This window comes from Manihot esculenta, chromosome 5 (assembly GCF_001659605.2).
Source record: "Manihot esculenta cultivar AM560-2 chromosome 5, M.esculenta_v8, whole genome shotgun sequence".
Classification (NCBI taxonomy): Eukaryota; Viridiplantae; Streptophyta; class Magnoliopsida; order Malpighiales; family Euphorbiaceae; genus Manihot; species Manihot esculenta.
The window spans coordinates 1,535,589-1,558,399 of NC_035165.2; the positions used below are offsets into that span (position 1 = coordinate 1,535,589).

Sequence of the window (22,811 nt, forward strand, 5' to 3'; positions counted from 1 at the left end):
AGGAAACCGAATAAAAATGTCTAAAAGGTTCATTTTCATCCTTTGTTGTTATAAAACTTCAATTTTAAATATTTTTAATTTTTTTATCTAAATTAATTCAAATGTTTCAATTAAAGTCAATTTAGCTTAAAAATAATACTTTTTAATTAATTTTCTTTTTTTTTGTTTTAAATAAAAAAATTAATAAATCCAGTTTCATGATTTTTAGATAAAATTAAGAATTTATTTTTTATTTTCTTATTTTGAGGCTAAATTTAATTTATATTAAAATTTTTAAATTAATTTAAATAAAAATTTTATAAAAATATTTAATTTAATATTAATTTAAAATAGAAATAACATACTCCTAAAAGCACATCAAATACTTTTTAAAATTTAATTTTTGACTAAATTAAATTTAATTTAAATTTAATATAATATCATAGCGTTCTTATAGATATTGGATCTCTTTTTAACATTTTATACTCCAATAAAATTCTGAATGTGAGAAGATATTTTAAATTTCACGTTAATTTAAAATAAAATTTTAAATTTAATTTTTGAGTTGAATTAAAATTCACTCAATTTTATTCTGAATTTTTTTAAACTTGAGAAGAATTATTTTATTTTTTTATAGGTGTATTGAATACTTGATTCGAATAATAAATAAAAAATTAAATTAAATTAAATTTATAAGATGAAAATAGTATTAATCCAAAGATAAATCTAAATAAAGATGCATACATCTACTTGAATAAGAAATTATAATTTTAAATAAATTTTATATAATAGGAAACTATGTATGTGTACGCGTACATATGCGTGTTTAACGAATAGATGGTCTGAGAATATTTTTTTTTAATGAAAAATTAGATCGCAGAGACTCAAATTTAAATTTACTGTATTTTTTTGTCACTAAAATAAGTTGGACTAAGCAATAAATTGGTCTTATTGGTATAGGGTTGATTGCCTAATCCAAAGATCTTACGTAAGAAACCCCAGCCCAACTACAGAACAAGATTAAAGCCCACCAATTCAGCAAATAGAAAAGCCCAAATCTCTTAAACTCAAAAACCCAGGAGGCCCTGAGGCATCGTTCCATCATCACCGACCATTGCCAAACGCCGAAGTCGCAATGCTAGCCGAGCGAGCACCCCACCCACAAAAAAAAAAAATTGTAAGCACCTTTGCATGTCTTCTAAGATACGCCCATTGCAAGTCGTTTCCAGCCGGCTAACAGACATCTCAAGTACTAAGATTGAGGCAAGCGGCAGAACCAATGGAGGGCGATGCGGTAGTGCTCAACGGCTTCTCATGTCCTTATTTGTCGTCCACCATTAAGAAGCAGTAGGTTGTGTGACCCGCAGTTACCTGCATTGCTAAAACAGAGCCCTTCCATTCCACGGTGTTGAGCTTGCTTCATATCATGACATGGCTCCAAGACCCACTAAACAAAGAATAAAAAAAAAAAAACCGCAGCAACAGCTACATATCCTCGAGAATCAAGCACTCGCAAGTAAAGCTCTATCTTTAGAAACCCAAAACTAAAGATGCACCTAGCTATTTGTACGCCATCATTGTTGAGGTTGCAATTCACCCTCTCTGTCCTCCTCTATAAAGTTTGGCATGATGGAGGCTCTGGGTCGTGTGCGCAACCTAACCGACGTCGGCACCATGACGCGTCTTCTCCATGAATGCATTGCTTACCAGCGAGCTCTCGATGTCGACCTTGACAACCTCCTAGCTCAAAGCACAGATCTCGACAAGCACCTCCTCCACCTCCAGAAATCAGCGGAGGTGCTCGACATCATCAAGGCGGATTCTGACCTCATGCTTTCCACTGTCCGCTGCACATGTGACCTCGCCGACAATGTCATCGCCAAGTTCGGGAACTTGACCTTGCCCAATCCTGGGTTAACTCCACGCTTCTACGCATTGGTGCGATTGTGGAAAGAGGGAATTGCATAGAGGGAGCGAAAAATGCTCTAGAAGCCGAGGATTACGAGGCGGCCGCGAAGTATGTGCAGACATTTCTGCAGATTGATATGCCAAATATAAGGATTCCGGATTGGACCAGAGAGATCAGTTGCTAGCATCGAAAAAGCAGCTCGAAGGAGTAGTGAGGAAGCGGCTTTCAGCTGCAGTGGATCAGCGAGATCATCGGTTTATTAGGTCCTATCCTCCTTTAGGACTGGAGGAGGAAGGGTTGCAAGTGTATGTGGGATACTTGAAAAAAGTGATCTCCAAGAGATCCAGGCTTGAGTTTGAGCATTTGGTGGAGTTGATGGAGCAGAGTCATAATCAGATTAATTTTGTTGGGCGTGTGACTAATTTGTTCAAGGACATAGTGTTGGCTATAGAGGAAAATGATGAAAACTTGAGTCTTTGTGTGGAGGATGCGATTGTTTATGCCATTCGTGAATTGCAAGATGAGTGTGATTCCAGGGGGTCTTTGATTTTGAAGAAATATATGGAGTTCAGGAAATTGGCTAAATTATCGTCTAAGATTAATGCCCAAAACAAGGACTTGCTTGCCGTTGGAACGCCAGAAGGACCTGACCCGAGAGAGGTTGAGTTGTATTTAGAAGAGATATTGTCACTCATGCAATCGGGAGAGGATTACACAGAATTCATGACTTTGAAGATCAAACGGTTGAGTTCTGTCGATCCAGAATTAGTACCACGAGCCACTAGGTCGCTTAGGAATGGGAGTTTTAGCAAGGTAGTTCAAGATGTTACTGGGTTTTATGTGATTTTGGAGGGACTTTTTTATGGTTGAAAATGTGAGGAAAGCTATCATGATAGATGAGCATGTACCTGATAGCCTTACCACTTCTATGGTAGACGATGTGTTTTGTGTTTTGCAGAGTTGCTTCAGAAGGGCAATATCCAGGTCAAATATTAGCTCTGTCATTGCAATCTTGAGTGGTGCAAGTAGTTTGTTGGATAATGAATACAATGAAGCTTTCGACAAAAAAAAAAAAAGAATACAATGAAGCTCTGCAACAGAAAATGAGAGAACCAAACCTTGGTGCAAAGCTGATTTTGGGTGGTGTTTGTGAGCAAAAAAACTGGGACAGAGATTGCAACTGCATTGAATAATATGGATGTGAGTAACGAGTATGCAGTGAAGCTAAAACATGAGATTGAAGAGCAATGCGCAGAGGTGAGTGATAATTCTTAATTTAGTGATACTAGCATATTCACTCTCTTGTTTTCTTGCTGCTGTTGTTAGTTTACTGTTTGTGGCAAGAAAAGGTATGTTAATTTTTTATGTGGTAATGTTACAAGCAATCATATAAAAGCATGACTATTTGCAAGTTCATATGCATTTCTAATTCTCCGATGGGATGGTTAATGTAATCTAGTTATGCTCTTTAATAGCGGCTAGTAGAATATCTCAATCTTGCTGGTTGCTTAATCTATAATGACTTGCTAAAGGAATGCTTGAACCATAGGCATAGGGTTCTCTTTATAAGCTTGTCATGGAAAATGATGCCTTCAGTTTCCTGAAAAAACTTGCTAGGTTGATTGGACATTCTGCAAGCTGGGAAAGGAACATGATTGTGGATAGATTGAGCGTACCATCTCCTTACTAGTTTAGATTGGATATAGCTTGAACTTCATGTATAAAGTTAAGTTTGCATAAGGTTTCCGCTCTTGTCCTTAACCTTTTTCTTTAAATGAAAGTTATAGGTTGGGCTGGATATCGCATAAAAATAGATTGATTTGGTAGTTGTAGTTCATAATGCTCCAAGACTTTGAATGCTGTTTCTCACTGTAGTTCTCCTAAACATTTCAGAATCTGCTAATCCGTTCGAATGTTTGGCAGAATGTTTTGAAGGGATCTACTGCATGTGCTGCGAGAGTGTGAATATGTCCGCATCAGCAAGTGATATTGGTGATTGTCGGCGGCTAACCTTTAGTTTTTAATTTGATCCGTCTTTCATGGGCTACAATCAATAGATTTAGCTTTGTCTCAACTCCACTTTTTGAGCCAAAAAAAGACAGCGGAAGGTTGTCAGCTAGCCTGCCAATCACTTCAAAATTATTCCTTGGATTGAACGATGTTTTTTGAAAGCTATTTCAGATAGTTCTCTGTTGATTTTTTTATTCTGGTTATTTTTTTACTCATTTGCGTATTGGGTTTTCTGCTTGTTTGTCAAAAGCGTTTTGATTTTTTGGCATTTAACAGATTTCAATAAATTTCTGTAGGTGTTCCCTGCGTCAGCAGAAATAGAAAAGGTGAAATCTTGCTTGTACTACCCGGCTAGAGTCCGGCATCGGCATGCTGCTTTCCGGTGGAATCCGGGATGTCGGAAGTCTCTAGACGGGTTAGATTTATGTTTTTCTATAATGTTTTACTATGTTCATCAAGTTTATTGCATAAGGAAATGAGTTTTTGAGTGAAATGAACCAAGGCAGAAAAGCCAGGTTCGGCCGCCGAAGTTGAGGTTCGGCCGCCGAACATGCATGGCTTTCGGTTTCACGTGTGGCCGCCGAAGGTGGTCTGGCCAGCCACCTATAAATGGCCCTCAGTCGGTTGAAGCGGTGAGAACACCGTTTCTTTTGTCTTCTGAGGTGAGACCCTGTCCTTTGTGAGTATTTCTTCATGTTTTCATTAACTCATGCAAAGATTTGATTAGTTTTTATGATATTTGAAGGTTTTAAGCTTAAAAACTCAAAGTTATGAAGTTTGGAGAGTTTGAAGGCAAGTTGCTCCAAAACTCCACGTTAGGATCGTTCATCTACTTGTTTTCCCAAGGTAAGTGAAGATCCTGAGCTTGTTTGTATGTTTTCCGAAGGTTTTATGGGGTTTATGGAGAGAGTTGCATGAATAGGGTTATTTGTGAGGTTTTGATGATTTTGTGCATAGAGCTTGTTTCTGTGTTGTTTGTGTTGTGTGTTTGGGGTTTTTAGGTAGTTTTTGACCCCTTTGAGCATATACATGAGTGTATGCAAGTGGAGGAAGTGTGGTGTGCAATTGGAGAGGAGTTTGGTGCATTTGGCGAGAGGCAGGGCACGTTTCTGCCCTGCTGATGAACTCAGGTTCGGCCGCCGAAGGTACATTCGGCCGCCGAACCCCTGAAGAGGTGTGAGGAGGTGGCTTCGGCTGCCCAAGCTTGCCCCCGAGCTTTTGGACTTTCGGCTCTGGAGGGAAGTTCGGCCGCCGAAGGTGCCGCCGAAGGTTAGAGACTTTCGTCTCTGGAGTGCCTTTTGGCCTCCGAAACTTGCCCCCGAAAGGGTTCGGCAGCCGAAAGTAGAGATTCGGCCGCCGAAGGTGCTTGAGTTTCGTCTCTGGAGAGGACTTTCGGCCGCCGAACCGGCCGCCGAAAGTGTTCTGTCCAGTCTTCTTTTGCATGCTTTGCATGGATAGTTGAGTGAGGTTAAGGGGATTCTTGGGGAGTTTAATAGAGTGATTTATAAGCTCGTTTCATAAGCTAGTTTGGTCCCTCATTTGAGTTTATCTGTACCTATACAGACCAGAGGAACCAGAGAGAGCAGCAGTGAGTTCTGCTCCAGAGTTGTACAGAGCCTGCAGAGTCAGTCAGTCCAGATAGCCAGAGGTGAGTGGAACTAAACTTCTTTTCTTGAACTTGCACAATGGAATGTTTTAGCATATCTCATGCATCATGATTATGCACTAGATTGATTGCATTAGTATCCACGAATATGTTGCATTGCATAGTTATTTGTTGATGTGGGTGAATGCTGAATGATCCAATAGTCTCAGACAGGAAGACCAGGAGCCTTTGACTACGCCCTGGCAGGTATAGTAAAGACCAGGAGCCTTTGACTACGCCCTGGCAGGTATATAGTAAAGTCCAGGAGCCTTTGACTACGCCCTGGCAATGGTAAGTACAGAGGTGTTATATACACATATACATATATGACAGGAAGACCAATGTAACGACCCGGAAACCGATACCCCTCTGTAACGGCCCGAACCGCCACCGGCGCTAGGATCCAGATCGGCTTAAGGCCGCCGGGAACCGTAGCAAGCCAACATACATATTATCACCTGGTCAAATCCCATACATGATCAAAACTTTAACATAAAAACTGGAACATCTGATGTAATTACCGAACTCGACCTGTATACAACATAACTGAAACATAAAAGGACCCCCTATTAGAGTCCTCATCAAAACTCTAGCTGGGTCAACATAACATACATCAAGCTGGGATTACATCCAAAGAACTAGAACCTAACCTGTGCATGCCTCAAACCACAAACATAAGACCTCCTCTAGGGTCCTTATCCATTACCATAGCGTGGTAAACAACACATGCCACAAGATTAGTTCAAACATAACTCAACAATAAACCAAAACATACATCATGTATTAAACAGGGACCAACCAAGTCTCAGGGCCAAGCACAGTACTAATCCATAAATATAACTCCAATTAACCTTACATTTCAATAACTCAGTTACATTACATCATCTTATATTACATGTCCACTTCTAAAACTACTAAACTGTAACGTAAACATAAACTACCACATTACAAACACACGTCACTTAATCTTTACCCTGCTGACTTCTGAGCTCTGACTCAAACCTGCAACACTGGGGTTAGGGGAGAGGGGTGAGCTAAAAAGCCCGGTGAGTAGAAACATAGAAAACAGTTCATTAATTACATGCTCTCATGAAATGCGTCATAACACAAAGAAATCACATAACTGTCTCTGGTCCGTCTCGGGGCTCATGCTATTCCCCACGGAATGTTTTTAGAGAGTTCCTTTTTGCTAGCATCCTTTACTCTCAAGGATCGGACATGACCTCAAAAATCCCTCTGTCGGTGCCCGGCTCCCCCAAAGGAGCTCGCATAGGCCTGTACCATACATGACAGGGTGCCCAGTCCACAGAGAGCTCACAAGGACTTTCCTACATGTACTTGTCCGGCTCTCGAAGGACTTACCCAAGACTCAATGACAGATATGGGCTATTGAAGTCGCCTTGGTCCAAACCTCCTGAAAACAACATCAAATAATGCAATGCGCCACATTCGTGAACTAGTGCAAACAGCCTACTACATATAATCATGATGCATGAACATGCTTTAGGCATTATATTTCGTACATAAAAGATTAGGTTTAGTTCTACTCACCTCTTGGCAGACACTGACTGACTCTGCAACTGCTAGCACTACTGGCCTCCTCGGTCTCTCGGGTCCGATCCTACACAGGTGGACTCGAATGAGGTGCCAAACACACTCTAAACAACTCATAAACATACCCCCAAAAACCCCTCTAAACATCACTAAAACATGCATAGGAAACACCCAAGAAACGGCTGGACAGGGCACTTTCGGCGGCACCTTCGGCGGCCGAAAGTCCCTTCCAGAGACGAAACTCGGGTAGGTTCGGCGGCAGGTTCGGCGGCCGAAACCCCAGGACAGAAACGAAACTCAGCCTTCGGGGGCACGTTCGGCAGCCGAAAGACTGCCTCCCATGCAGGTTCGGCGGCCGAAACTCCTTTCGGCGGCCGAACCTGGTCCCCTCTGGACGACAGGTCCGATTCTGCCAAGCCAAAAACCAAACTCAATACACCCAAATCCTTACATACTCTCTCCCAAACATGCATACTCACTCCCACATGCATAAATGGGCATAAACTAACTTAAAACCCCAACAAAACATCATGTAATCATACATTGGGCACAAAACTCACATAAACCCTATCATGCATATCTACCCAAACACATACATCAAATCTCCTTAAAACTTACGTAAAACTCATTAAAACATAAAGAAAAGCAGAGATCTACACTAACCTCTTGGAGATCGAGGGTTGGTGTGACCCGAACCTTGGAGATGTGGAGGAAACTAGCTCCGGGGTCTCCAAGCTCCAAATCCTTGATCCAAGCTTAAAACTCTTCAAAACCAAGAATAAAACTCATGAAAACCATAGAAGATTGAAGGAAAACATGAAATCGACCAAGGGAGGACATAAACTCACCTGGGCACGAGAATGGGGAGAAAACTCGCCCATTTTCGGTCTGAGGCCTTTTATAGGCGACCGGCTGAGCCACATTCGGCGGCCAAACCAGCACCCTAAAGTCCCCCATGTTCGGCGGCCGAACTTGAGGTTCGGCAGCCGAACCTGGTTTCTGCCCAACTCAACTTTCGGAAGCCAAAAGTCCATCCGAAACCATCTCATGTTCGGCGGCCGAACATCACCTTCGGCGGCCGAACCTGGGTTCTTCCTCCTTGGCCTTTTCTCTTCAAAACTAAATTTTCTTTCAATTAAAACCCTTAAAATCATTTGAAAATATTTTTAGAAAACACATTTTACCCCTCTAGAAGCCTCTGGCATCTTCAGAATTCTAGATTCCAACGGAGATTCCGCCGGAAGGTAGGGATTCCGATGCCGGAATCTAGCCGGGTATTACATTCTTCCCCCCTTTAAGAACATTCGTCCCCGAATGTTTCACAACAAACAGGCATCTCAAATCATAACATCAATCATACTTAAACATGCAAGCAAACCAGCAAGCAAAACCTAAAACTCTCTCTCCTAAAAGAGAGACACAGGCACTGCTGGAGTAAAACTCCAGGGTCTCCAAAAGAAACACCTTAGCAGTACCCAACCTACTCCTGAACTCCACTGGCTTCCGCTGCGCTACTCTGATCCTTACTCTTCTCTTCTCTTCTCATCTAACCTAACTGGCTTCTTCTCACTGCTAACCCAATCTAAGTCTAACTCTCACAGGTAGTACCCGGATTTCAGACCTATCTTGGAAAACAAACAGCTCCTAATAGCTGTCCCAATAGATCATCCATCCTGCATGGGAATACCTGCTCTTGGTAGTGACCTTGTTTAACTGCTTACAGTTGTTACAAAGTCTCTAGAATTCATCCTTCTTTTCCCACCACCATACTGGAACACTCCAGGGTAAGGTACTAAGTCGGATAAGACCCTTGTCTACCAAGCCTCACCTCTATTCTGACAACTCTCAACTACAGATGCCATCCTATAGGGAAGGACAGAAATGGTTCTGCGTCCAGACACCACTCCTATACCAACTCAATTCCCTAACAGATGGTGAACCTGACAACTCGCTGGGAAACATCTAAGAACTCTCTCTAACAACTGGCACTGAGGCTGGTTCCCTGAACCTGACTGCTAAACTCTCAAACAAGAGCTAGAACCCTCTGACAATCCCTCCTACGTACCCTACGAACCTGATAGGCTGACATCAAACCTCTAGGCATCCCTACTGTGTTCCCTCAGAAGAAACCTCTGACCCATCCTGTCCTCTGAACCTGGACTACCTTGTCTCTGCAGACCAGGTAGCACCACGAGCAGAAAACCAGTCCAACCCTAAACTGATGTCCAGACAGTCAAGTCTAGAACCTCAAAGTCGGGTGGAAGGCATCTACCCTCAACTGTCACAGAACTGGAACCGGCAGACTGACTCTGCCACAGATGGATCACACGTGAGTCCACTGACCCAAAGAGAACACTCTAGCCCAGAAGCTATCAACTCAACCTCTCGACGGCTCCTAGAGCAACTAAAGAAAGAAAAGCACTAGGGTTCACAAAAACATACACATCAGAACATTCAAAAGTGAGCGTACCTGACACCACCATGTTCGATGTGTCTGCCTCTTGCTGAGCTTGGGTGAAGATCCGAGCTGGAGCTGACGGACCTTCTCCACGGAAACCTTCGGAAGAAAAGGCTGACCCTCTTCCTCTGCCTCGCCCGCTAACCTGAACCACGGCTGGAGCTGCTGGCTGAGACTGTACTAACCGGGGCACAGTAGGACACTCACGTGCTATGTGTCCTTCCTGTCCACACCTAAAACAAGCTGTCGTTCCAACCCGACAGACTCCTTTGTGCGGCCTTCCGCACCTCAAGCACCTTGAACTGCCTGAGCCAGAGCTTGAGCCACCAAAACCCAAACTAGCCTTCAAATCCTGCCAAAACTTCTTCTTCTTACCCCTAAGGGTTCTGCCCCACTTCTTGCTTTTCGTGGAGGCTGTACTCAAAGTGGAGGGATCACTCCCTCCTGAACCTGAGATTCTGGAATCCCGAGTCTGAGCATCCTCCTGAAAAACTCCCATACCTTCTTCTGACACTCTGATTCCCAAACTAACATCTCTTCTCTGAACATCCATCTCTACTTCCCTCATACTAGCTGACATCCTTCTTAGAGCCATTGCTTCTCTACTTACATTAAAAGACCTTCCAGGGTCCCTTGATGTTCCCCATCTGCTGACTCCCCACGACTGCGCTCTTGGCAGAGCAGGGGGAAAGGTGTCCATACCTTCCCTCTCAGATGGAACTCCAGTCGATTCCACAGATCGACGAGCACCTCGCATTCTGGCTCCTCTGAAGAACAACACACAAGCAATCAAACAATCATTAGCATCATACGGTTCATATGAAAACACATGAACCTGCAACATACATAGCATATCATACATAACAGTAATGCTCATGCATAAAATCATGGCATTCCACGTCAGCATACAAGACAGGACTCTACATCCTATCCTAGTGGACATGATTTCTCCTATTGTGCTTGCCCTTCTATGACCTCTAAGCTAACCTCTTTCCGATGTGCAACACACCGTACTCTCGAGGCCCAAAGCTCTGATACCATATCTGTAACGACCCGAAAACCGATACCCCTCTGTAACGGCCCGAACCGCCACCGGCGCTAGGATCTAGATCGGCTTAAGGCCGCCGGGAACCGTAGCAAGCCAACATACATACTATCACCTGGTCAAATCCCATACATGATCAAAACTTTAACATAAAAACTGGAACATCTGATGTAATTACCGAGCTCGACCTGTATACAACATAACTGAAACATAAAAGGACCCCCTACTAGAGTCCTCATCAAAACTCTAGCTGGGTCAACATAACATACATCAAGCTGGGATTACATCCAAAGAACTAGAACCTAACCTGTGCATGCCTCAAACCACAAACATAAGACCTCCTCTAGGGTCCTTATCCATTACCATAGCGTGGTAAACAACACATGCCACAAGATTAGTTCAAACATAACTCAACAATAAACCAAAACATACATCATGTATTAAACAGGGACCAACCAAGTCTCAGGGCCAAGCACAGTACTAATCCATAAATATAACTCCAATTAACCTTACATTTCAATAACTCAGTTACATTACATCATCTTATATTACATGTCCACTTCTAAAACTACTAAACTGTAACGTAAACATAAACTACCACATTACAAACACACGTCACTTAATCTTTACCCTGCTGACTTCTGAGCTCTGACTCAAACCTGCAACACTGGGGTTAGGGGAGAGGGGTGAGCTAAAAAGCCCGGTGAGTAGAAACATAGAAAACAGTTCATTAATTACATGCTCTCATGAAATGCGTCATAACACAAAGAAATCACATAACTGTCTCTAGTCCGTCTCCGGGCTCATGCTATTCCCCACGGAATGTTTTTAGAGAGTTCCTTTTTGCTAGCATCCTTTACTCTCAAGGATCGGACATGACCTCAAAAATCCCTCTGTCGGTGCCCGGCTCCCCCAAAGGAGCTCGCATAGGCCTGTACCATACATGACAGGGTGCCCAGTCCACAGAGAGCTCACAAGGACTTTCCTACATGTACTTGTCCGGCTCTCGAAGGACTTACCCAAGACTCAATGACAGATATGGGCTATTGAAGTCGCCTTGGTCCAAACCTCCTGAAAACAACATCAAATAATGCAATGCGCCACATTCGTGAACTAGTGCAAACAGCCTACTACATATAATCATGATGCATGAACATGCTTTAGGCATTATATTTCGTACATAAAAGATTAGGTTTAGTTCTACTCACCTCTTGGCAGACACTGACTGACTCTGCAACTGCTAGCACTACTGGCCTCCTCGGTCTCTCGGGTCCGATCCTACACAGGTGGACTTGAATGAGGTGCCAAACACACTCTAAACAACTCATAAACATACCCCCAAAAACCCCTCTAAACATCACTAAAACATGCATAGGAAACACCCAAGAAACGGCTGGACAGGGCACTTTCGGCGGCACCTTCGGCGGCCGAAAGTCCCTTCCAGAGACGAAACTCGAGTAGGTTCGGCGGCAGGTTTGGCGGCCGAAACCCCAGGACAGAAACGAAACTCAGCCTTCGGGGGCACGTTCGGCAGCCGAAAGACTGCCTCCCATGCAGGTTCGGCGGCCGAAACTCCTTTCGGCGGCCGAACCTGGTCCCCTCTGGACGACAGGTCCGATTCTGCCAAGCCAAAAACCAAACTCAATACACCCAAATCCTTACATACTCTCTCCCAAACATGCATACTCACTCCCACATGCATAAATGGGCATAAACTAACTTAAAACCCCAACAAAACATCATGTAATCATACATTGGGCACAAAACTCACATAAACCCTATCATGCATATCTACCCAAACACATACATCAAATCTCCTTAAAACTTACGTAAAACTCATTAAAACATAAAGAAAAGCAGAGATCTACACTAACCTCTTAGAGATCGAGGGTTGGTGTGACCCGAACCTTGGAGATGTGGAGGAAACTAGCTCCGGGGTCTCCAAGCTCCAAATCCTTGATCCAAGCTTAAAACTCTTCAAAACCAAGAATAAAACTCATGAAAACCATAGAAGATTGAAGGAAAACGTGAAATCGACCAAGGGAGGACATAAACTCACCTGGGCACGAGAATGGGGAGAAAACTCGCCCATTTTCGGTCTGAGGCCTTTTATAGGCGACCGGCTGAGCCACATTCGGCGGCCAAACCAGCACCCTAAAGTCCCCCATGTTCGGCGGCCGAACTTGAGGTTCGGCAGCCGAACCTGGTTTCTGCCCAACTCAACTTTCGGAAGCCAAAAGTCCATCCGAAACCATCTCATGTTCGGCGGCCGAACATCACCTTCGGCGGCCGAACCTGGGTTCTTCCTCCTTGGCCTTTTCTCTTCAAAACTAAATTTTCTTTCAATTAAAACCCTTAAAATCATTTGAAAATATTTTTAGAAAACACATTTTACCCCTCTAGAAGCCTCTGGCATCTTCAGAATTCTAGATTCCAACGGAGATTCCGCCGGAAGGTAGGGATTCCGATGCCGGAATCTAGCCGGGTATTACAACCAGGTGCTCGATTCTACGCCCTGGCACAGAGTTACTGGGACTATATGGTGACAGGTTTACTCTTGATGTGGTTTATCTGTGTTATGACGCATTCCATGAGATCATGTTTTACTGAGATATTTTACTGTTCTACTCACTGGGCTATAGAGCTCATCCCACTGCCTTAACCCCAGTTTTGCAGGTTCAGTGTACAGTGTACAGTGTACAGGGACAGTCCAGCAGAGTACGGAAAGAGTAAAGAGATTTGTAATAGCCTAGAGTGGACATGTAATATTAAAGAGATGTAATAATTGTGTGTCTAAAGTTAGACATGTGCTTGACTTAGTGATGTATGTTGTGTACATGATCTGGATATGTATATATGTTTTTCTGTATGTGAAAAACCAGGCTTAACAGGTATGAGTTAACCCATCTAGAGCAAGCTCTAGTCAGGGGTACAGAGTACAGAGTACAGAGTACAGAGATAGTGCATGCACAGGTTAAGCCTTGGTTCAACAAAGAGTTTTTATTTTCACAGAAAATGTATGATCATGTATGAGTTTTACAGGTACACAGAGAGTATAGCAGGCTTGCTACGGGTTCTGGCGGCCTTAAGCCGACCTGAATCCTAGCGCCGGTGACGGTCCATTTTGGGGTCGTTACAGATTGGTATCAGAGCCCTAGGTTCACAGGATCGGACCTATAGAGACAGTGTCGGGCTCATAGAGGGTAGAAGTGGTCAAGCACAATAGGAAATCATGTCCACTAGGATAGGGTGTTGCGTCCTATCTGTGATATGCCATGAGTTATGCATGTGCCTTATTGTTATGTGTTGTTTATGTGCTAAAGTGCTATGTTATGTGTTGTTTTCCAGAGAGTAAAGATGCGAGGAACTCGTCGATCAGCTCGATTGACTGGAGTCCCACCAGAGAGTGAGAGAACAGCTGCTCGTCCTCCTGCATTGCCGAGGGCAAGGTCTCAGAGATCTAGCAGGGAAGGTACATCTATAGACCCGAGAAGGTCTGTAGACGAGAGCAGAAGAGGTACAGCTAGGGGAGGAAGATCAGAGGAAAGAAGGGAGGCAATGGAGATTGACCAGTCTAGAGATGACAGTATGGGTTTAGGCAGATTTGAGGAAGGTATGGGAGAGTCGCAGGGAGGTGCTCAGGCCTCAAGTTATGGATATCCAGCCTTTCCGCAGGACTCAGAGTATCCGATGGGAGGTATGCCGGAGTACTCTAGTTTTGTGCCATATCCTACATCTATGCCATATATGCCATATCCTTACTATTACCCATCATCATATCCACCATATCCTATGTATCCACCCTCCCCTATCCATCCAAGTGCAGCACACCCAGAAATAAATGAACCAGTACCTCCACCATCACCAGAACCAGGAGCCCCTGGTGTTGATAGACATCAACCTAGCTCCTCTGGAGGTAAGGTACAAATGACGGAGTACTTGAAATTGGATGCTCCTAAATACAACACGGGAGATGATCCATTTGATTACCTCAGAGCAGTTAGGATGATAACCAGTGAATTGGGAGCAGACGATAGGAGAGCCATTGAAATGGCAGGTTTCACATTAAAATGCAAGAAAGCCAGAGAATGGTTTAAGAACTATGTGGAACCCAGAATGGACAGCATGTCATGGGGAGAGTTCGCCAATGCGTTTGCAGGGTGGGCTTTTCCTGACAGTTCTCGGGAGATGAAAGTGATAGAGTTCGAACAGTTGCGACAGACAGATGAGATGAGTGTTGATGAATTTACAGATAAGTTCCTGGATTTGCTTCAGTATGTAGGTCAAGCCTATGATACGGATCAGAAGAAGGCAAGGAGATATACTATGAGATTGCATCCCAGGTATTCTTCCTTGATTCTTCCAGCAGAAAAGGAGAGTTTCCACACTATAGTAGACGCAGCCAGGAAAATGGAAGCTAGTGCCAATATTCAGAAACAGTCAAAGGCACAGGCTTCGGGTTTTAAGGCCCCCAGTGCAGGCACGTCAGGCAGCAAGAGATGGGATAGAGCAAAAGGAACAAAGAGTAAGTTCTGGAATAAAGTCAAGTCAGGTCTGGGAATAGGTAGTGGCTCAAGCTCTGGCACAGCTCCAGTCTGCAGAAGATGCGGAAAACCACATGGCGGAGTTTGTCGGTTGGGATCTACAGCTTGTTTTAGATGTGGACAGGAAGGGCATATTGCTCGGGATTGTCCTCAGGTGACTTTTGCACCATCCCAGCAGATGAGTTCAGGCAGTGTGGTACAGCCAGTTGTACGGCTAGCAGCTCCAGTCATGCCTCAGAGTAGTGGCAGAGGTAGAGGGAGAGGGGCAGCCTCTACTTCAGCAGCAGGTTCCCGAGGTGGAAATCCGGTAGCCCCAGCACGGATTTTCACTGTGACACAGGAGGAGGCAAACACGTCGAACACAGTGGTGTCAGGTAATCTCATCATTGGGTGTTCAGATGTGTATGCTTTGATGGACCCCGGTGCTTCTCATTCCTTTATTGCTTCGAGAGCCATAGAGAGATTGGGTTTGATCAGTTCTGAGTTAGAGTATCCTCTCTGGGTCAGTGGACCTAAATGTGACCCATCAGTGGCATGGTCAGTCTGTCGTTTTAGTCCAGTGTTTATAGAGGGTAGATACCTTCCAGCTGACCTTGTGGTTCTAGATTTGACGAATTTTGATGTCATTCTAGGGATGGATTGGTTATCTACATATAGTGCTACTTTGGACTGTAGAGAGAAGGTAGTGAGTCTCAGAGACCAGGATGGGTCAGAGTGTGTCTTCAGAGGAGACAGGAGAGGTACACCCAGAGGTATGATTTTAGCCCTTCAGGCTCGTCGTTTGCTTAGGAGGGGTTGTCAGGGGTTTCTAGCTCATGTGAGAGAGCTAGACAGTCAGGTGAGGGAACCAGCCGCAGTACCAGTCGTCCGAGAGTTTCTCGATGTGTTCCCAGACGATTTACCAGGACTCCCACCTGATAGGGAGATAGGGTTTGAAATTGAATTGCTGCCAGGTACCAGACCTATCTCTATTCCTCCCTACAGGATGGCACCAGCAGAGTTAAAAGAGTTAAAAGAGCAGTTGCAGGACTTGGTAGATAAGGGTTTCATCTGCCCTAGTACCTCACCTTGGGGTGCTCCAGTGCTCTTTGTCAGAAAGAAGGATGGATCCCTCAGACTTTGTATCGACTACAGACAGTTGAACAAAGTCACTATCAAGAATAGGTATCCGCTACTTAGGATTGATGATCTATTTGACCAGCTAGCTGGAGCAGGTTGTTTCTCGAAAATAGATCTAAGATCCGGGTATCATCAGTTGAGAGTCAGAGAGGCAGATGTGCCTAAGACAACTTTCCGGACCAGATATGGACATTATGAGTTCTTAGTGATGCCGTTCGGGTTGACTAACGCCCCTGCAGCATTCATGGATCTCATGAACAGAGTTTTCAGTGAGTTTCTGGATCACTTTGTCATTGTGTTCATCGATGATATTTTAGTGTATTCCAGAGATGTAGAGGAGCATGCCCAGCATCTGAGGATAGTTCTGCAGACACTGAGAGAGCATGGTTTGTATGCCAAGTTCTCAAAGTGTGAGTTTTGGTTGAGGAGCATTGCCTTTTTGGGACATGTGGTATCAGCAGAGGGTATTGAGGTAGACCCCAAGAAGATAGAGGCTGTAGCTAACTGGCCCAGACCCACGACAGTGACTAAGATTAAAAGCTTTCTGGGACTGGCAGGTTACTACAGGAGGTTCGTTCAGAACTTCTCAAAGATAGCAGCTCCGATGACCAAACTGACTCAGAAGAACCAGAAGTTTGTCTGGTCAGACCAATGTGAAGAGAGCTTTAAGGAACTCAAGAGGAGATTGACCACGGCACCAGTGTTAGCTCTGCCTGTGAGTAATGAGGATTTCACAGTGTTCTGTGATGCATCTCGAGTGGGCTTGGGTTGTGTTTTGATGTAAAGTGATAGGGTGATAGCTTATGCTTCTAGACAGTTGAAGAAGCACGAGTTGAATTACCCTACCCATGACCTTGAGATGGCAGCAGTTATCTTTGCACTTAAGATGTGGCGGCATTACCTCTACGGGGTTAAATGCGAGATCTTCACTAATCATAAGAGTTTACAGTACATCTTGAGTCAAAGAGAGCTGAACTTGCGGCAGAGAAGATGGGTAAAATTGCTCAGTGATTATGATTGTAAGATCCAGTATCATCCGGGTAAGGCGAATGTTGTGGCAGACGCCTTAAGCCGGAAGTCACTAGGCAGTTTATCCCATATAGCAGCAGAGCGGAGACCAGTTGTGATGGAGCTGTACAAGCTCTTAGAAGAGGGGTTACAGTTAGAGTTGTCTGGTACAGGTGCATTGATAGCACAGATGAGAGTGACACCTGTGTTTCTGGAGCAGATAGCTCAGAGACAGCATGAGGACCCTGAGTTGATGAAAATTGCCAGGACTGTTCAGTCAGGCAACAGTGCAGAGTTTCGTTTTGACAGCAAAGGGATCCTCCGTTATGGGAGTCGCCTTTGTGTACCAGATAGGAGCAATGTGAAGGAAGACATTATGAGGGAAGCTCATAATGCGCGGTATAGTGTTCACCCAGGAGCCACCAAGATGTATCAGGATCTGAAAAGGGTCTATTGGTGGCCAGCCATGAAGAAAGAAGTGGCGCAGTTTGTGACAGCTTGTGAAGTTTGCTAGAGGGTGAAACTAGAGCATCAGAAACCAGCTGGAATGCTTAACCCATTGCCGATTCCAGAGTGGAAATGGGAGAACATAGCCATGGATTTTGTAGTGGGTTTACCAGCAGCGTCCAACAGGATAGACTCTATATGGGTGATTGTGGACAGACTCACGAAATCTGCTCATTTTCTTCCAGTTCGGAGTAACTATTCTGTGGATAAGTTGGCACAGGTCTATCTGGATGAAATAGTAAGATTACATGGTGTTCCAGTGTCGATAGTCTTAGATAGAGGACCTCAGTTTACCTCCCGCTTTTGGCGAAGTTTGCAGAGTGCATTGGGCACGAGATTAGAGTTTAGCACTGCTTTCCACCCACAGACTGATGGACAGTCAGAGAGGACCATCCAGACCATAGAGGATATGCTTCGACTGTGTGTGTTAGACTTTGGCGGTTCTTGGAGGCAGCATCTACCTTTGGTGGAGTTTGCCTACAATAACAGCCATCATGCTAGCATAGGGATGGCTCCTTATGAAGCTTTGTATGGGAGGAAGTGCAGATCCCCTGTTTGCTGGGAAGAGATAGGAGAGAAGGCTCTTGCAGGACCAGAGTTAGTAGAGATTATCAATAGAGTGGTGCCCATGATCAGAGAGAGAATCAGAACAGCGCAGAGCAGACAGAAAAGTTATGCAGACGTTCGCAGAAAGCAGTTAGAGTTTCAGGAGGGTAATATGGTATTGCTGAAAGTGTCTCCAATGAAAGGAGTGGTTCGGTTTGGAAAGAAGGGTAAGTTAGCTCCACGGTACATTAGACCCTTTGAGATCTTGCAGAGGATCGGGAATGTGTCGTATAAGCTGGCTTTACCTGCTTCTATGGAGAGAATTCACCCGGTATTTCATGTTTCTATGCTACGGCAGTTTGTGTCAGATCCGAATCAGGTTCTGAGTGAGCCTGAGGTGGAGATTCTTACAGATCTCACCTATATAGAGCAGCCAGTGCGGATTCTGGACACACAGATCAGACAGCTAAGGAACAAGGAGATTCCGATGGTGAAGGTTCTGTGGAACCACCATAATCTAGAAGAATGCACTTGGGAGACGCGGGAATCTATGCTTCAGCAGTATCCATATTTGTTTTGAGGTTAGTTTCCTCCTTTTTATCTGTTCGTTATTTGTTTTTGGAACATTCGAGGACGAATGTTCTTAAAGAGGGGAGAATGTAATACCCGGCTAGAGTCCGGCATCGGCATGCTGCTTTCCGGTGGAATCCGGGATGTCGGAAGTCTCTAGACGGGTTAGATTTATGTTTTTCTATAATGTTTTACTATGTTCATCAAGTTTATTGCATAAGGAAATGAGTTTTTGAGTGAAATGAACCAAGGCAGAAAAGCCAGGTTCGGCCGCCGAAGTTGAGGTTCGGCCGCCGAACATGCATGGCTTTCGGTTTCACGTGTGGCCGCCGAAGGTGGTCTGGCCAGCCACCTATAAATGGCCCTCAGTCGGTTGAAGCGGTGAGAACACCGTTTCTTTTGTCTTCTGAGGTGAGACCCTGTCCTTTGTGAGTATTTCTTCATGTTTTCATTAACTCATGCAAAGATTTGATTAGTTTTTATGATATTTGAAGGTTTTAAGCTTAAAAACTCAAAGTTATGAAGTTTGGAGAGTTTGAAGGCAAGTTGCTCCAAAACTCCACGTTAGGATCGTTCATCTACTTGTTTTCCCAAGGTAAGTGAAGATCCTGAGCTTGTTTGTATGTTTTCCGAAGGTTTTATGGGGTTTATGGAGAGAGTTGCATGAATAGGGTTATTTGTGAGGTTTTGATGATTTTGTGCATAGAGCTTGTTTCTGTGTTGTTTGTGTTGTGTGTTTGGGGTTTTTAGGTAGTTTTTGACCCCTTTGAGCATATACATGAGTGTATGCAAGTGGAGGAAGTGTGGTGTGCAATTGGAGAGGAGTTTGGTGCATTTGGCGAGAGGCAGGGCACGTTTCTGCCCTGCTGATGAACTCAGGTTCGGCCGCCGAAGGTACATTCGGCCGCCGAACCCCTGAAGAGGTGTGAGGAGGTGGCTTCGGCTGCCCAAGCTTGCCCCCGAGCTTTTGGACTTTCGGCTCTGGAGGGAAGTTCGGCCGCCGAAGGTGCCGCCGAAGGTTAGAGACTTTCGTCTCTGGAGTGCCTTTTGGCCTCCGAAACTTGCCCCCGAAAGGGTTCGGCAGCCGAAAGTAGAGATTCGGCCGCCGAAGGTGCTTGAGTTTCGTCTCTGGAGAGGACTTTCGGCCGCCGAACCTGCCGCCGAAAGTGTTCTGTCCAGTCTTCTTTTGCATGCTTTGCATGGATAGTTGAGTGAGGTTAAGGGGATTCTTGGGGAGTTTAATAGAGTGATTTATAAGCTCGTTTCATAAGCTAGTTTGGTCCCTCATTTGAGTTTATCTGTACCTATACAGACCAGAGGAACCAGAGAGAGCAGCAGTGAGTTCTGCTCCAGAGTTTTACAGAGCCTGCAGAGTCAGTCAGTCCAGATAGCCAGAGGTGAGTGGAACTAAACTTACTTCTTTTCTTGAACTTGCACAATGGAATGTTTTAGCATATCTCATGCATCATGATTATGCACTAGGTTGATTGCATTAGTATCCACGAATATGTTGCATTGCATAGTTATTTGTTGATGTGGGTGAATGCTGAATGATCCAATAGTCTCAGACAGGAAGACCAGGAGCCTTTGACTACGCCCTGGCAGGTATAGTAAAGACCAGAAGCCTTTGACTACGCCCTGGCAGGTATATAGTAAAGTCCAGGAGCCTTTGACTACGCCCTGGCAATGGTAAGTACAGAGGTGTTATATACACATATACATATATGACAGGAAGACCAGGTGCTCGATTCTACGCCCTGGCACAGAGTTACTGGGACTATATGGTGACAGGTTTACTCTTGATGTGGTTTATCTGTGTTATGACGCATTCCATGAGATCATGTTTTACTGAGATATTTTACTGTTCTACTCACTGGGTTATAGAGCTCATCCCACTCCCTTAATCCCAGTTTTGCAGGTTCAGTGTACAGTGTACAGGGACAGTCCAGCAGAGTACGGAAAGAGTAAAGAGATTTATAATAGCCTAGAGTGGACATGTAATATTAAAGAGATGTAATAATTGTGTGTCTAAAGTTAGACATGTGCTTGACTTAGTGATGTATGTTGTATACATGATCTGGATATGTATATATGTTTTTCTGTATGTGAAAAACCAGGCTTAATAGGTATGAGTTAACCCATCTAGAGCAAGCTCTAGTCAGGAGTACAGAGTACAGAGTACAGAGTACAGAGTACAGAGTACAGAGTACAGAGATAGTGCATGCACAGGTTAAGCCTTGGTTCAGCAAAGAGTTTTTATTTTCACAGAAAATGTATGATCATGTATGAGTTTTACAGGTACACAGAGAGTATAGCAGGCTTGCTACGAGTTCTGGCGGTCTTAAGCCGACCTGAATCCTAGCGCCGGTGACGGTTCATTTTGGGGTCGTTACATTGCTTGTCAGAGTTGGGTAATATGAGCAATACCTTCAAGCAAACCCTGATTGCCGGCATGGAAAAACTTGTGTTAAATGTGACACCTCGAATCCGTCCAGTGTTAGATAATGGAGTAACAACCATTAGCTATGAGTTGTCTGAGGCAGAATATGCAGATAATGAGGTGAATATCCCATCAGTCCAGAGTCTTCTCCATGCTATTGAGACAAACATGTCATGGCTTCAGCCTCTAATGACATCAAACAACTACGATTCATTTGTGCATTTGGTCATTGACTTCATTGTGAAGAGGCTCGAAGTGATAATGATGCAGAAAATGCTTAATCAGCTTGGAGGCCTTCAGCTTGACAGAGATACAAGGGCTCTGGTAAGCCATTTCTCAAGCATGACTGGGAGGACTGTTAGAGACAAGTTTGCTCGACTCACTCAAATAGCAACCATCCTGAACTTGGAGAAGGCATCTGAAATTCTAAATTTCTGGGGTGAAAATTCGGGACACGGGACCTATGACCTGGAGGTTAACCCCTGCTGAGGTTAGGAGAGTGTTGGGTCTCAGGGTTGATTTTAAACCTGAAGCAATTGCTGCTCTCAAGTTGTAATTCCAAAACAGTCATCATTTGGCCCAGGTATTAGATCAGGCGTTGTCATCTTCCTACGCTTCCCTTTAGTCTTTTGCTGGCATGCTAGGATTATTTTATTGTTTGAAGAAACTTTGGTTAGTGCTCTACTATTTCTTTAGTTTACTTGATCTTTCAAACTTGCGGTGTAAAAAAAAAATGCTTAGATTATGAGGCCAAAAGGGAATTTTGCTTGTACAGATTTGGAAGAATTTTGCAGTATAATACTTCGTCCATTACTGTTGTTTGGTTTTGGAAGATGGAGGATATGCTTGTTTAACTTCAATCAGAGAAATTATTAACATATTTGATGCACATGAAAATAACAGCTGAATCTTTTTAATTTTGTATTGTGCCAATGATCTTTTCTTAAATAAATTTATCATACTGTTATGTCAGAAATGGATTAGTAGGAGAGTATTAAAAAACTTTTACAACTTTTTAGTAACTTACAAAAGAATTTCTTTTAGAGTATATTTTTGCTCCGGAAGGCCTTAAATGTTCGTGGAATAAAACACTTTCAAATGTTGAATGCTTGTCAGAACACGAAATTAGAAAATTGCTGAGAAATGTAAAAGTTTCTATTATCTATTCATGGAAAGATTGTAAAATTTTAATATGTAGAAATTAATTGAATTGCAGGGGTTCGAGACTAAGAATAATGAAATTTTAATGAAATACAATTTATTTAATAAAATCCACCATTAAAAATTCAAGACGCTCTCATGTTAAAATAAATTTCTCCCTTCATAATTTTCTTTTTAAAAAAATCGATGCATTTATTTATTTAGTTCTTAATTACTTCAAATAAATTCTATGACTTTATAAGGTACTTCAAGCACAAACATTCCATTGCAATAATATTCTAACATGGGATTATTTGTCTTTCCGAATGGAGCAAAA

General features: G+C 43.7%; 2 protein-coding genes across 3 annotated transcripts; both read left to right on the forward strand.

Moving 5' to 3' along the window:
• The first annotated feature begins 1,608 nt into the window (after window positions 1-1,608).
• Window positions 1,609-2,758, forward strand: LOC110614529 (conserved oligomeric Golgi complex subunit 4). Its single transcript, XM_021756085.1, has 2 exons — window positions 1,609-1,917; window positions 2,039-2,758. Exons 1-2 carry the CDS (start codon window positions 1,609-1,611, stop codon window positions 2,756-2,758), a joined length of 1,029 nt encoding a protein of 342 aa, XP_021611777.1.
• A 251-nt stretch (window positions 2,759-3,009) lies between these two features.
• On the forward strand, window positions 3,010-22,172 carry LOC110615655 (conserved oligomeric Golgi complex subunit 4). Of its 2 annotated transcripts, none has more exons than XM_021757650.2 (3): window positions 3,010-3,145; window positions 4,195-4,232; window positions 21,289-22,172. In XM_021757650.2, the coding sequence occupies exons 1-3, from the start codon at window positions 3,083-3,085 to the stop codon at window positions 21,821-21,823; spliced, it is 636 nt and encodes a 211-aa protein (XP_021613342.1). In that variant the 5' UTR covers window positions 3,010-3,082; the 3' UTR covers window positions 21,824-22,172. The 2 variants fall into 2 exon arrangements, with proteins under 2 accessions (XP_021613342.1, XP_043812584.1); XM_043956649.1 differs by lacking the exon at window positions 3,010-3,145 and adding an exon at window positions 3,812-3,880.
• The last annotated feature ends 639 nt before the right edge of the window (window positions 22,173-22,811 follow it).

Coding starts and splice junctions, on each gene's coding strand:
- LOC110615655 (XM_021757650.2), top strand. CDS start 3,083: ATGGATGTGAGTAACGAGTATGCAGTGAAGCTAAAACATGAGATTGAA. Junction 3,146..4,194: donor TTGAAGAGCAATGCGCAGAG/GTGAGTGATAAT, acceptor AAATTTCTGTAG/GTGTTCCCTGCGTCAGCAGA. Junction 4,233..21,288: donor GAAATAGAAAAGGTGAAATC/TTGCTTGTACTA, acceptor GGGGTCGTTACA/TTGCTTGTCAGAGTTGGGTA.
- LOC110614529 (XM_021756085.1), top strand. CDS start 1,609: ATGGAGGCTCTGGGTCGTGTGCGCAACCTAACCGACGTCGGCACCATG. Junction 1,918..2,038: donor CTCCACGCTTCTACGCATTG/GTGCGATTGTGG, acceptor GCCAAATATAAG/GATTCCGGATTGGACCAGAG.